This window comes from Pinus tabuliformis, chromosome J, assembly GCF_031772625.1.
Source record: "Pinus tabuliformis cultivar Carrire ecotype Pingquan chromosome J, CPIR1, whole genome shotgun sequence".
In the NCBI taxonomy this organism is placed as follows: domain Eukaryota; kingdom Viridiplantae; phylum Streptophyta; class Pinopsida; order Pinales; family Pinaceae; genus Pinus; species Pinus tabuliformis.
This window is the reverse complement of record NC_142295.1, coordinates 73,142,407-73,157,547: the sequence shown is the minus strand read 5'-3', so window position 1 is coordinate 73,157,547 and position 15,141 is coordinate 73,142,407. Positions and strand designations below refer to the sequence as shown.

At 38.5% G+C, this 15,141-nt stretch overlaps 1 protein-coding gene across 4 annotated transcripts in view; it reads right to left on the bottom strand.

Moving 5' to 3' along the window:
• Positions 1-15,141, bottom strand: part of LOC149225573 (cycloartenol synthase-like) — a 529,143-nt gene that overhangs the window by 233,649 nt on the left and 280,353 nt on the right. For all 4 annotated transcript variants that reach the window (XM_089377155.1, XM_089377157.1, XM_089377154.1 and 1 more), the window contains exon 15: positions 48-94. In XM_089377155.1, the coding sequence (XP_089233281.1) occupies positions 48-94 (47 nt within the window). The remainder of the gene's footprint in view (positions 1-47; positions 95-15,141) is intronic.

Sequence of the window (15,141 nt, the reverse complement as noted above, 5' to 3'; positions counted from 1 at the left end):
AGAAGCATTAATAACAAGACTAACACAGAAATATTTCATATACTTACGGGTAGTCAAGGATAATATCTCCAAATGTCTCTGCAGGATTGAATTTCTACAAACAGAAACAGCCAACAGATGCACATGTAATTCTTGGCAGAAAAATAATAGCAACAATCAGCCATGCACCCATATAAAGTATTTTTATCTGGGGAAACCTTAGGCAATGCCTTTAGTCTCATAATTAGTTGGAAAATCCTTCTGATTTATGCAATGAAGATATTTTTACTATATGAAATGCTCTATATGAATTATAGTATACATAAACTTACAGAAAAATTAAACAATAATATTTGTTTTATAGACAGGTTCAAGCAAATATCAATGGCTAAATTTTACTTCACTGACAGATAGGGCTTTGTAGTTTGTCGAAAGGTAGACACATCTCTTAAATTTATCCTTTTTTGTCTGCAACATTAATTTGTATAAAGGTCAAATGGGTCTAGCCCAGGCTGTTGAGAGGAGTGTAACACCCCCAAGTTGAACACTAGTGTATTTGTACATACATATTTCTATTAGGTTGGTGAATCAGGATATGTTGAGCCTCCGTACCTATATATATATATATATACAAGTGTGTTGAGCCTGCATGCCTAAGTATGTATATATGTTTTAGGGCTAGAGTGCTTGTGCCATTTTAAATTGGAGAGCCTATGTGTTGAAAGGCCAGAGAGCCTAGCAAATGTGATATGTAGTTACACTCATGTTAATAAACATACACTGCTGCTACAGACCAAGTTGGAAAAAAGAGATGGGGGATTAGAGCTCAGTGAATGGGTACGGGGCTTAAGCCAAGCATTTAATTAAAGTTTTAAGTTATCATTCACATGTGTTTATCCTAAGTTCCCAAGGAGAAGGAATGAATCTCCAAGTGTTGGGGAAGTGAGTTCTCGAGGTTTCACTTGTCATTGTTGGCATATGCATATATAAAGTGGGAGTTTAGCGTAATTCATTTAGTGTACTTCTTATTCCATCATCATCATCCATTTTCATCATTCTCACAAATGGTACTTGCTTAGGGGTGTGAGCTGAGGAGAGTTAGAGACCCTGTGATACTATGTTACCTTGTCAACCTTAGGTGGATCTGGGTGTGTGCACTTCTACAACGAGAAAGCTACTTTGCTCTATTTGTAGATGACTATACTAGAATGATGTGGGTATTCTTTATAAAGTTTAAATCTGAAGCTTTTGAATGTTTTAAGAATTTCAAAGCTCTTGTGGAAAATGAAAAAGAATAAAAAATCAAGTGTCTTAGAACAAATAGAGGAGGAGAATTTACTTCAAAGGAATTCAATGATTTCTGTAAAATACATGGAATCAAAAGAGAACTTTCCGTAGCTAGAACTCCTAAACAAAATGGAGTAGTGGAAAGAAGAAACAGAACTGTGCAATAAATGGCGAGAACAATGTTACTAGCAGCTGATTTGCAAGCCAAGTTTTGGAGAGAAGTAGTTGGGGCAGCAGTGTATACCTTGAATAGAGCCCAACTAAGACCAAATAATGACAAAACTCCGTATGAATTATTGAAAGGAAGACCTGCTTTGATTCTCGTGTTGATAAAGGAATTTTTCTTGGATATTCTACAAGGAGCAAAGCATACAAATGTTACAATAATCGACTACGAAAGATAGTAGAAAGCATTGATGTGAAGATTGATGAGGCGCTTCCAGAAAAGGAAATTGAAGTCCGTGAAGAAGATTCTATTCTTGAAGAATCTGAAGAAGATACAACAAAGGAAGAAAAGGATCAAGAAAGTCAAAAGGAACCATCTCAAACTCCATCAAAAGTGAAATTTGTTCAAAAACACCATCGGAAGAACAAATTATTGGGAATGCAGATGATGGAATACAAACCCGAAGAAGGATGACAAATACACCAAGAAAAGATGATGTTGCCTTACTATCCATGGTAGAACCAAAAAACTTTGCTCAAGCTAGTAAGGACCCTCATTGGGTGAATGCTATGGAAGAAGAAATGTTTCAAATCGAAAAGAATGAAACATGGGAACTTGTACCTCGTCCAAAAGATAAAAATATTATTGGAACCAAGTGGGTGTTCAAAAACAAAATGAATGAAGATGGACAGATCATCAGAAATAAGGCAAGGCTTGTTTGTAAAGGATACTCACAAATTGAAGGAATTGAATTTGAAGAAACTTTTGCCCCGGTAGCTCAATTGGAAGCTATAAGGATGTTTTTGGCATTTGCTTGTTCAAAAGGGTTCAAAGTTTATCAAATGGACATGAAATCAGCATTTCTAAATGGTGATCTAAAGGAAGAAGTTTACATGGAGCAACCGGAAGGATTTGATCTAGCAAAAGGAAAATATTTCGTGTGTAAATTAAAAAAGGCGTTATATGGATTGAAACAAGCTCCTAGAACTTGGTACGCAAAATTGGAATATTATCTGCAACAACAAGGTTTCAAAAAGGGGGTGGCAGGAAGTAATCTCTACATGAAGATAGACAAGGATAAATTGCTAATCACCCTTGTATATGTTGATGATCTGATTTTTGCCAGCAACAATGATGAGATGAGTCATGAATTTGCTCAAAACATCTCTAAGGAATTTGAGATGTCTATGATTGGCAAATTATCTTACTTTCTTGGACTACAAGTAATTCAAACTAAAGAAGGTATGTTCATATCCCAAACAAAATATCTTAAAGACATGCTTAAAAGATATGGGATGGAAGAATGTGTTGTTATGAGCACACCAATGACTACAGATTGCAAATTAAACAAAGATGATGAATCTCCTTTGGTAGACGCAATTCTTTATAGATCAATAATTGGAGCTCTTCTATACTTAACTACTTCACGACCGGATATTATGCAAGCAGTAGGAATGGTGGCAAGATTTCAATCAGCTCCTAAGGAATCCCATTTGATGGCCGTTAAAAGAATTCTCAGGTATTTGAAAGGTACTCCTAATTTTGGCTTATGGTATCCCAAAAGCATAACTCTTACTTTGACAACTTACACTGATGCTAATTGGGATGGAAGCATAGCTGATTGAAAAAGCAATAGCGGAAATGCATTCTTCATGGGAGACTGTCTTGTATCTTGACTTAGCAAAAAACAAACATCTATATCTCTCTCCACAACTGAAGCCGAATACAAAGCTGCTGCAAATTGTTGTACTCAAATATTGTGGATGAAGGAAGCTCTGAAAGATGTCAACATAGAAACTAATCAACCAGTCACTATCTATTGCAACAACACAAACACCATCAGTATTTCAAAGAATTCGGTAATGCATTCAAAGACAAAACATATCCCAATTAAATACCACTTCCTCCAATAACAAGTTGTAGAGAAAAATGTCAGGTTGGAATATGTCAATACAAAGGAACAAATTGCAGATATTTTCACAAAGTCCCTACCACGAGAAGCATTTGAATATCTTCGCCAAAAGATGGGGGTCATTTCTCTTGTATCAAATTAAGAGAACACATTGACAAGGGAAGGAGCACCATGACAGGTGGAGAAGCATGACAAGAAGTAGCTTGATAGGGGGAGTACTTGGACACCCCATTTTCCATTGATGTCAAAGGGGGAGAAAATGTTGGAAGAGGAGAGAATATTGCCATCAATGACAAAGGGGGAGATTGTTGGTCAAATTTGTCATTGATGTCAATATGAGCATTGATGAAAATAATGATGCATGGATGATTGTTGAAGCCCTAGTTTTGTTGAAGATGCCCTTGTAAAGGACATTTTCCTCTTTCCAATGAGCCCTTACTTGTCTTCTAACTCCTCTTAGATTGAGACAAAATGATTTTTTAAGTTGGAATAATTCATTTTTTATGCTAGCCGACATGAGCCAACATGAGCAAGTCGGCCTCACCTCCAAGGGATGTGTCTACTCGGTTAAGGTCAAAATTTGTATAAATACAAGTTTTGAACTCGTTGTTTTTAACCAGCAATTCGGTGAAGATCACAAGAAGACAAAAAGGTGTTTACATCTTGTGAACCAAGGAGGCCAAAGAAGATTGTCTAGGCTAAATCTAAACTGTTAGTATTTGAAGACCTTGGTCCTGTGACAGTCAACCAGAACTTGGATTACAGACCTCTACTTGATAAATAGACCTGTGGAGGAGACTTATGCTTAGGTCAACAATGGAGCTATAGCTCGAATATCTCAAGTGCAGAACAGTGATTGTTTTTGGAGCTTGGACAGGACAGGCCTGTGGAGGAGACTTGTCCTCAGGGCCCAAACCAGTAAACAATCACAACTATCAAAAGATCAGATGTTTGAACAGTGATATTGGAGGTACGAATAGTTTGAAGATTTGAACAGTGATGAGGTTGGAGATTTGAGCAGTAAAGAAGCCTAGAATAGTGATGAACTTGGAGGATTGAACAAGTGAAGAACTTGAAGCTCGGATCTTGGACAGTGGACAAGGTGAAAGCCTGGTGCAGCCTTGTGGAGCAGTGGTTCGACTATTGAAGTAAGTCATTCAAACATTTTGTTTATTAAAAGTTGAAGGGTTGGTTGTGAAAATTCGGTGATCCCGAAGCCTACTGCAGTAACTGATAATATTTCTCCTATTTATTAAATTACTTAAACAAATTATTTGCAGTTTTCTCTGGCAAATATTGAAATACATACACTGCAGCCTTCACAAATAAAATTTTGCGGAAAGCAAATACAAGGAAAATACTAGCACATATACAACCACAATGACACAGTTATTTTTGGACAATTGTCCTCGGAAAAACCCAATGTGGGAAAACTGGTGCAACAGATGAGGGTTTCTTTTATTAATCTTCAGCAATAATTTATGTACAAGAAACAAATAGACAAAGTAGAGGAAGAATCACTGAGAGAAATTTACTAATGAATTTCTCACACTCCACAACGTTTTTTCGAATCCCGAAGAGGACCTCCTGCCCTTTCGCTGCCCTTTCTGCATCACCCTCGGGGCAGGGACTGCGTAGGGCCTGCGTCAACCCTCTGCGGTGATGATTTGTGTCCCTCCTCTGTGCTACCCCTTCCAGATTTGTCTTGCACTCTCAGACTATGCTGATGCCCTCCCTCTCCCACCCGCAACTCACTCTCTGACTCAATTTTCTCTTGCCGAACTTCAGCCACTGAGAAAATCGATCTACTTGAGCAACTGAGTATCTTCCCTGGTGTGTTCTCCATCAACCCATCAACTTCTTCTTATAATCTTCTATTGGAGTACCAACGACCAAGATTAAATCATAATCGATGGCTAAGATTAACTAGAAATTGATCCATGTCTTCTTCTAGAAGATTCTCACCATGACTTAATTAATACCCTTTAATTAATCATATTTCCTAAGTTTAGACTTAGGAACCATTAACAAAATGGTAATTATTTTAATTAAGTCGTCTCTAGGTGGAATTTCCAGAAACAATTTCTGGGTTTTGGAGAATACATGTATTCTAGCCTGTCCACAAAATTTTGTGGCTAGAACACATCCGATGCTAAAAAAATATAAACTCCCTCTTAGCAAGGAATGTGTTCTAGTGCTCCAATCCATTGAAGCAATATCCTGTCTCTACACTATCTCCTGTCACGCTGTTGATATCTGGCTGCTGCTACACACCAACAACTACGTAACTCTGATATATGTTGCATCTGTGCTGCTGCTGACCCAGCTAAACTATTGTCAACTACTGCATCTACACTACAACTCCCTCTCAACTGCTGCTGCTGAGAATCTATTGAAATGGATTCTCCACCATACCCATCTGTTCTCTAAACTGGATGAACTTAGCTCTCCCTAGAGCTTTTGTGAGTATGTCTGCTACCTGATCGCCTGTGGGGACATACTGCAGCTGGACTGCCCCATGTTGAACACAATCTTTGATGAAATGACATCTGATATCAATGTGCTTCGACCTATCATGAAATACTGGATTCTCAAAGAGTTTTATGCAACTCTGATTATCACAATAAACATTGGTCGCTCCCATTTTCTTCTTGAACAAACTCACCAGCAATTTCCGAAGCCATATGGCTTTGTGCGTAGCCATGCTGGCCACCATATATTCTACTTCTGTTGAGCTCAGTGCTACTGACTTCTACTTCCTGCTGCACCAAGAGATCATCCCTGATCCAACGCTGAAGCAGTACCCGGAGGTACTTTTCCTATCCACTGAACTACCTGCCCAATCTACATCTGTGAATCCACTCAACCTGACGTCATCTCCTTGAGTATATTTCAACTCGAGTCCGACTATTCCACGCACATATCTGAGAATGTGCCTAGTTGTTGCCCAATGTACCATTTTCGGTTCCACCATGAACTGACTAAGGGTATTGACAGCGAAACAAATGTCTGGCCTGGTGTTCACCAGATACATGAGTGACCCAATTAGCTGTCTGTACAAGGTGGGTTGACTTCCTTGTCCCCTGAGGCATCTACCGTTTTCCAGTTAGTAATCACGGGTGTTGCCATGGGTATGCAATCCTGCATTCTAAAACTCTTCAGAATTTCTGTAGCATATTTCCCTTGCCCAAGGAAGATTTCCCCATTTTTTTGCCGTGCTTCCAACCCCAAAATATAGTGCATCAACCCGATATCCTTCATGTCGAATTCTATTGCAAGGTTCCTTTTGCAGGCCTTTATGAGCCTTGATGATCCTATCAAAAATAGATAATCTACATATAAAAACAGAATGAGAGGCTCATTCTCCACCATCAGATAGTAGATATTGGGATTTGCATCACTCTTGATGAATCCCGACTGCTGCAAGTAATTGTCAATCTGACCGTACCATGCCTTGGGTGCCTACTTGAGCCCATACAGGGCTTTCTTCAATCTGCATACATGAGTGTGCTTCTCATGAGTTTTGAAGCCTTCACGCTGCTCCATGTACACCTCTTCTTCTATCACCCCATTCAAGAATGTTGTTTTGACATCCATCTAGTGAATTTCCCATCCCATCTACACTGTTAGGGATATGACGAATCTGATAGAGGTATATCTAGCAAGTGGGGCGAAGGTCTCCTCATACTCTATTCCTTCTTTTGTGCATACCCCTTTGCTACAAATCTAGCCTTATACTTCTCTACACTGCCATCTGCGGCGTACTTGATCTTGTAGATCCATCTGGAACCCACAACTGATCTATCAACTGGTCTAGGCACCACCTCCCAAACATCATTTGTCATGATAGAACTGTACTCTTCTATCATGGCATCCACCCACACCAGATGTTGTGCGACTTCCTGAAAACTAGAGGGTTCTGCAACCTGAGCCACCAAGGCCTTGTATTTGTCAGGTTGCCTGCACTGCCTCTTATCGGTTCTAGGAGCTCTGACAAACACTTCTGCGTCCTTCAAGGTCTGATGCACTTCCCTACTGGTCCTACCACTGGTGGTGGGAGGTTCAATTTGTTCCTCCACCTGTTCCTGCAACTTTGTCTGCTGAGAACTTCCTGAATCTTTTGCTACTGAGGAGATGTTGGTACTAGTCACTGTACTCGAATCTTGTGACTATCCCCCCTTCTTGTTCTATCTACGATCCCTACTGTTGCTAGACTAATGGAACATCTGACGACTAATCTCCTGCAGGCATCTCTCAAGATCTTTCTAAAGCTCTGTCTTCCATGAACTTTACATCTCCCCTCACTACAATCTTCTTGTTGCCAAGAACGTAGATTCTGTATGCCTTTGAGGTATCGCTATATCCTACGAGATACCCCTTTTTTGCAGTCTGATCCAACTTACTACGCTTCTCATCTGGAATGTGACAATAGGCCACACTCCCAAATATCCTCAAATGACTTACCTCAGGTTTCTTCCCGGTGAAGACTCCCTTTGGCATTTTCTCCCCCAAAGCTCTATGAGGTGTGTTGACCACTACCGGTCAACTACCCATAGCAGTACACCCCCTTTTCTTCGCAAAAAGGGGTAGCGCTTGACCGACATGTCCGTGCCATTCTGCAGTCATCGACAGCTTGATCAATTTATGTTGTAAACCCAGTCTGCATGTATAAATTGTAAATAATCTTAGCAGATATGAGTCATGTCTATAAGGTGGACCTAATTTTCTAAGTGATAATCTACGTTCCGGAAGGTTTTTCGTCTCACCGATCCATGATCGACAGAGTTTTCCTTCAGCCTAACCCCAAAGCCGGAATGGATTTTGTCATTAGAATTTTAGGAGAATCCTAGTGTGTTAATCTGCTGGATTATAGTTGTGTCGCAGAACTGGGTGGTTTATGAGGGTCTATGTTAAATGGGTTTTCCCCCTTAAGATGTAAAGTTGTAAAAGTCATGATGTAAAGTGTCTTGAGGGATAGAAAATGTTTTAGTCCCCTCATAAGTTTTAAGTCTTAAGTCCTAGGTCCTAGGTGTTTTTTCCAAAGGCTAAGTTCGAGGATCCATTTAAAAATAAATTAAAAATTAAAAAATTTTGAAAATATAAAAAACAATAAAAAAAATAATAATAAAATAATAATAAAATAAAGCAAAAACCCTAAAAATAATAAAATAATAATATTTTTGAGTAAATAAATGCAAATTTTCATTTTTTAATGAATTAACTAATTCGACGGATGAGATTAAGAGATATCTTGATTCTCATCGACGGTCGAGATCATTTCAACATGGATCACTCGAACTAGCCGTTGGGATTTTTTCCTTTAAATAGGGTCCTAGGGGGTCATTTGAGGGAGAAGATCTGTAAGTCTTGTGCTGAAGAAGCTCTCTTGTAGTTCATTTTTTGTGCAATAAAGAAGACTTTGGGGTTAAAAATCTTGCTGGTGTTACTCTTCTGAAAATGTTGTAAGATTGTTCTATTTGTTCTGCATAATTTTATTTTCAGCCATTAATGATAGCTTAATGAAGATTGATCTAGGCACAGGTATCTTGTCTGATCTTTGGGGTTTGAATGATAGTTTAGATTCTGAAATATATTGGCAAGTATCTCCATTTGATCGGGGTTTCACTATTGTTTTCTCCTTCTATGTTGATGGTTGAATTTAAGCTGTGCAGGAAATCCTTTTTTTCAGATTACCGGGCGTTAGGGGAAGTTCTCGGCTGAACCAGCCAACTCCCGGGTTGTGTTTTCTGAAAGAGCCCAGCCAGTTCTTGATCCCGGGCTTATCATTCGAAATATTTTTTATGAATGCATGCAGGGTTTTCTGAAGCATTTTACATTTAAATTAAATTCTGATAATATTACTGTGGTTATTGATAAATCTGGCTTCTGAAGAGCTTTCAGTTTGTAAATACTGTAAATTTTTGCTGGGTTTAGGGTTTTCAGTTTTTATTTTATGCACATATCATTTTCGGGTGATTTTTTCATTCCAGGTTGCAGGGTTTCTGAAGATTTCCAAGGTTTATCTGTGCCATTTTGCTATCCAAGGGTTTCAGACATCAGGTGTTTTCAGATCTGGGGTTCCAAATTTTGCAGGTTTTTGCTTACGGGTTGCAGTTTCGCTGTTGTGATTTTCTCTCCACATCGTTCTCCATTTCACAACCAAGTTTACCTCAGGCTGCCTGCAGACAAATCATTGTCAACCAACGTGTATCCCTTGCCGAACCAGCGCTCAACATTATTCTATCTCCACATTGCCGTCCAGATTTCTCTCAATCTGATCTCCATTCTTTACAGTCGCATAAACCTACGCTTCTGCACCGTGGCCACCAAGCCTTCTGAGCACTGTTTGAAATTTTTTGAACCCACGCCTCTGCACCGTGGCCACCATCTGTTCGAATCTTCACTCAGCAAAGTCGTACCTCTATTCAGGAGCCATACGCCGATTCTCCAAATTTCTGCCCCTCATTGCTGCGGCGCTTTTTCACGCAATCAATCCAAGCTACCGGCCATTGCTCTAGCTCTTTGTAGACTTGTCCCGTAAGCCCGCAGCCAAATCCCTTGCCAGCTGCCTTGGGTCTGCATCAAACGCAGAAAGGATTCAAAGCAGAACGACGTGGGTGAATGGTTGCTCAGGGCAGCGTCAATCTGCCTGCAATTTTGGGTCTCAGCATAACTGATCCTGCGTTCAAACGGTCCCTGCATTCACGTATTTCCTTTGCCATCGCACCTGTACATATTTCAATCTGCAAACAATTTCGTCCACGCCGCCCAAGCATGTCACTGTGTCCAGCGTAAAAGAATGAATGTGCGTTGGGGTGTTTTGCGTGTGGGCATCAGGTGAGAGAAGCTTCACGTGAAACATTTTTCTCCAGCGAATGCCAGGTAAGAAATCCGACTTATGCGTTTACATCAAAGGGTCTCAAATCAAAATCGTTCCATTCAACATGCTCAGGTAAATTTAACGTAGTTTCGGTTTCCTTTTTTTTACTTAGGCTTTTATTTGCATAGCGTAGATCCCTTTCAATATTTCGTTTTCCCTTTATAAAAATTCAAAAAAAATTCGATTTGTTTGTTTTACGTTTCAAGTTTAGTTTTAGATTTCTTTAATTTAGATATTAATTTTTTATTTTGGTTATTTAAGTTGTATGTATATGTAACTTAGGATTTTTTTTTAAAAAAAAAAAAAAACAAAAAAAACAAAAAGATTTAAAAAGCGGCATAAAAAGTTTTAATATTTTGTTTAGAATTAGATTAGATTTTGATAAAGTTTAGGTCTTTACATTTTAAATTTAGATTTGATTTTTTTTTAGGTTTTAGATCAGATTTCTTTAATCTTTGTTTCATTTTTAGAATTAAAATTCATAAAAATATATAAATAAAATAAAAATAAATAAATAAATATCATAAAATTTCATAATATTTTTCTTGTGGTTTAGATTTAATTAAAGTTTCCCTTAGTCTTTAATTTTTATTTAAAAAATAAAATAAAAATAAAAATAAAAAATAAAAAATAAATTTTGCAATTTCAGTCTTAGCTCGGGAAATTTTTAGGTTTCATCTTTTACGCTGAGGCTAAAATTTTGATGTGGAAGTTAATGTTTGATATGATTTAATGTTCATCTGAAAATGAACTGCATGAACGTGATAGCTGGTTAATGATTCATAATTCCGTGGTTGTTTAAAGCATTTATCTCTTCAAAAATTTTAATTACTGGATATCGTTATTGAGCTTTGGTCATTATAAGAACTTTGTGGTTTTACTGGATATCTTGCATCGTTCAAGTTATTTGATGATAAATAATTGTTGTGCATGGTTTACATCTTTGCAACATCTAGTAAACAATCATTTAAACAAACATCAAACTTACAAGGCACTGGTCCATTAAATTAATAAAATCAAATTTAGTGCTCTTTTCTTCGTGTCTCCCAACCCAACTGGTCGACAATTGGTCTTAATCACCTCATAGGGTCTACCCCCCTTAGCCGCGGGAGACAGGCTTAAACAGAGAGATCGGGGATCAGAGTGACAGCCCCCGGTCTGAGCGTTGTCGTGTCAATCTGTGCGACAACAAGGTGCCCTGTTTTGAATGTACACTGTTGTGTAGCATGCTTCTGCCCATAGGAATCTAGGCAAATCCTGATCATACAACATGGCCTTTGTTGCCCCGACTATAGTTCTGTTATTCCATTCCACGACTCCATTATGTTGTGGATTGTAGGGAGTTGTCCACTCTCTTTTGATACCTTCCTTTTCATAGAAATCTGTGAAGTCTTTATCCATGTATTCTCCACGATTATCTAAACGTAGTACCTTGATCTTTTTCCCTGTCATATTTTCTATGAGAGCCTTGAACTCTCGAAACCGATCAAAGACCTCATCCTTGGTCTTTAAGAAGTAAATCCAGGTTTCTCTGGAATGGTCGTCAATAAAGGTGATGAGATCCTCGCCACCGCTAAGAGCTCAGGTGGACATCGGGCCGCAAATATATGAGTGTATCAATCCCAACACACCATTGGCTCTACTGTCACTTCTGGGAAACGCTGCTTTTGCGTACTTCCCAAGTACACATCCTCGGCATAGATCATCGTGCTCGGTGCTGAGAGCTAGAACTCCTGTTACAATCTCTCTGAGCATCCTAAGTGCTCCATGGTGCAAGTGTCCCATCCTCTTGTGCCATAGTTCGTTCAACTCCTTCCTACTGTTGTTATCACTGCCTATCAATGCCATTGGAGAATCGATTTGCAATCTATATAGCCTGTTGCTTCGAGCTCCAATCTGTCTCACCTTCTTCCAGGTGGGATGCTTGACATATACTTTCCTTCCCACAAAGTATACATCGTATCCCTTGTCTTGCAACTGGGATACTGAAATTAGGTTCATACCCAATCTTGGCACATGCAGTACATTTGTGGTGCTAGTGTTGGTTCCCACTTTCATATGAAAATCTATGGCGCCTCTCCCTACTAGAGTACACTTAGTTTTGTTGCCCATAGTGATCTGAAAGCCCATTTGCTCCTCTTGATAGCTTGAGAAATATTCCCTTACTCCAATCATGTGAGTTGAAGCTCCGCTATCAATATACCAGACATCAGCTAAAGCGGATCCTGACAGACACGCAAACTCATTTTCCAATCTGGAAGATAATTCTGAGGCTTCTTGATTATCCATACTTTCATGTGCTATTTTTCCTTCCCAACACAGAATTCACAGCTGCAAAAATACACATCCTACTCCGATACCATGTGAAAATTCGGTGATCCTGAATCCTACTACAGTAACTGATAATATTTCTCCTATTTGTTAAATTACTTAAACAAATTATTTGTAGTTTTCTACGGCAAATATCGAAATACATACACTGCAACCTTCACAAATAAAATTCTACGGAAAGTAAATACAAGGAAAATACTAGCACATATATAACCACAATGACAGTTATTTTTGGACAATTGTCCCTGGAAAAACCCAATGTGGGAAAATTGGTGCAGCAGATGAGGGTTTCTTTTATTAATCTTCAACAATAATTTATGTACAAGATACGGATAGACAGAGTAGAGGAAGAATCACTGAGAGAAATTTATTGATGAATTTCTCACACTCCATAGTGTTTTTTTGACCCCAAAGAGGACCTCCTGCCCTTTCGCTGGCCTTTCTGCGTCACCCTCTGCGCAGTGACTACACAGGGCTTGCGTCAACCCTCTACACTGATGATTTGCATCCCTCCCCTGTTCTTCCCCCTTCAGATTTGTCCTGCACTCTCAGACTATGCTGATGCCCTATCTGTCCCACCTGCAACTCACTCTTTGACTCTATTTTCTCTTGTCAAACTTCAGCCACTGAGAAAATCGATCTACTTGAGCAATTGAGTATCTACCCTGGCGTGTTCTCCATCAACCCATCGACTTCTTCTTATAATCTTCTATTGGAGTACCAACGACCAAGATTAAATCATATTCAATGGCTAAGATTAACTAGAAATCAGTCCATGTCTTAGGTACCATTAAAAAAATGTTAATTATTTTAATTAATTAGTCTCTAGGTGGAATCTCCATAAGATATTTATAAGTTTTGGATAATACATGTATTCTAGCCTCTCCACAAAATTTCGTGGCTAGAACACATTCGATGCTACAAAAATCAACATTGGTGCCCTAGGAGTTGGAGCCTCTAAAAACAAGGTTGGAGCCTTGAGGTAGATAGGGTTGGAGCCCTAGAGGTTGGAGCCTCATTGCAGCCCAAGTTGGAGCTTGGCAACAGGTTTGAGCCCGGTGGATTGAAGGGTTGGAACCCTCAACATTATTGTACTCAATTTATTGTAAAAGAGGATTGGTGTCTTCTCCCTTTCTTAATAAAATTCCAATTATTTACTTTCTGGTTGTTATTCTAAAGAATCTTAACTGGTATTAATTATAACAATTGAAAGAAACATTGATTCACCCCCCTCTCAGTATTTCAACAAACACAAAGCATGATGGCATGGAAAATAATGATGATGTAGCGACACAAGGCATAATTTAGTCGAATGAAGCAAGACCCATATGAAACCAGGCTGCATTATAACAAACCCAAGTGGTGGAAATGGAAACTTCATTAAGGCATTGGAAAACTAGAAAAATTTGGCCAAGGTCGTGTTAGTAAAAGAAAAACTCAATTCAAACTATTTGTTGGCCAACTCAACTAGTCCTTAGAAGATCTAACTAATATTTGAAGACTTTAGGGACCAAGTAGTTGAATAACGGGCCAAGAAAGTAGTTGTTAGAAGACAAATTATTCCTCCAAATGACCAAGTCGAATTTCCCCTAGGAAACTAACGGAACATTGAGCTATTATCTTGTACTATTCTTCATGGTTGACTATACCAATCCCGTAGCAAAGGGATTTTGGACCAAATTGAGAAATTTGAACCAAGACGACCACTTAGTGAGCAAATAAAAAAATGTAATGTAATTTTTAGTTAAATTTGCTAAGTCTCCAACTTGTGGATGACTAGTAAAACAATATTTTGAGGAGCCCAACTGGTTGTTAGCTAGCCATTGCAATTCTTTTCTATAAAAGGTTAGCCTTCCCTCATTGTATTGTTGTAGCCATCATTTGAGATTGTTACCATCATTAATAAAAGGAGCTCACTTTTTGCAAACCTTTGTCTATTTGCATATACATTGTGTGGAGTAGATTTTATATTCATCTCTTTTCTTGATTATATGTTATTCCGGTTTAATCTATTTCTCTTAAAAATAAGTAAAATTACACTAAGGTTAATAAATCTTCACATTGATAGACTATAATGTCATGTGGAAAGGGAAAACTAGGGAGCAACCGCACTAGCCATTTTGTTTGTAGGTGGATGAACCAAGAAACCAAACCATTCCAAAGGAGAGCTTCCAATTGTGCCAGATCTTGACATCATCTCACACATGATCAGAAGATTGGAGATGGCACATTGAAAGGGGCCATTCCTAAATTAATATGAAAATTAGAAAAGGGGTTAAGTCAATAGTATAGGCGAATTCTTTCCAAGACCAAACCGACTCCTTTGAGCTAGCAAACTAGATCAACTTAAGAGGGTGTTAATTTCATGCTTCTGTAAGGGTGAGGAAAGGCACAAGTATGAGCTCAACAACCACATATTTCTAGAAAATTCCAAAACTTTTATTTTCAGCATTTGGTTCAGGATCAATTAGCTTGCCGATTTTTCATTCATTTATTTTTATTAACAAGCATTGCCTTGGAAAAAATTGGTGAAATTGATAGATGTAACCAAGGATAGTTACAAGTGAGATTTTGCATATTTTATAT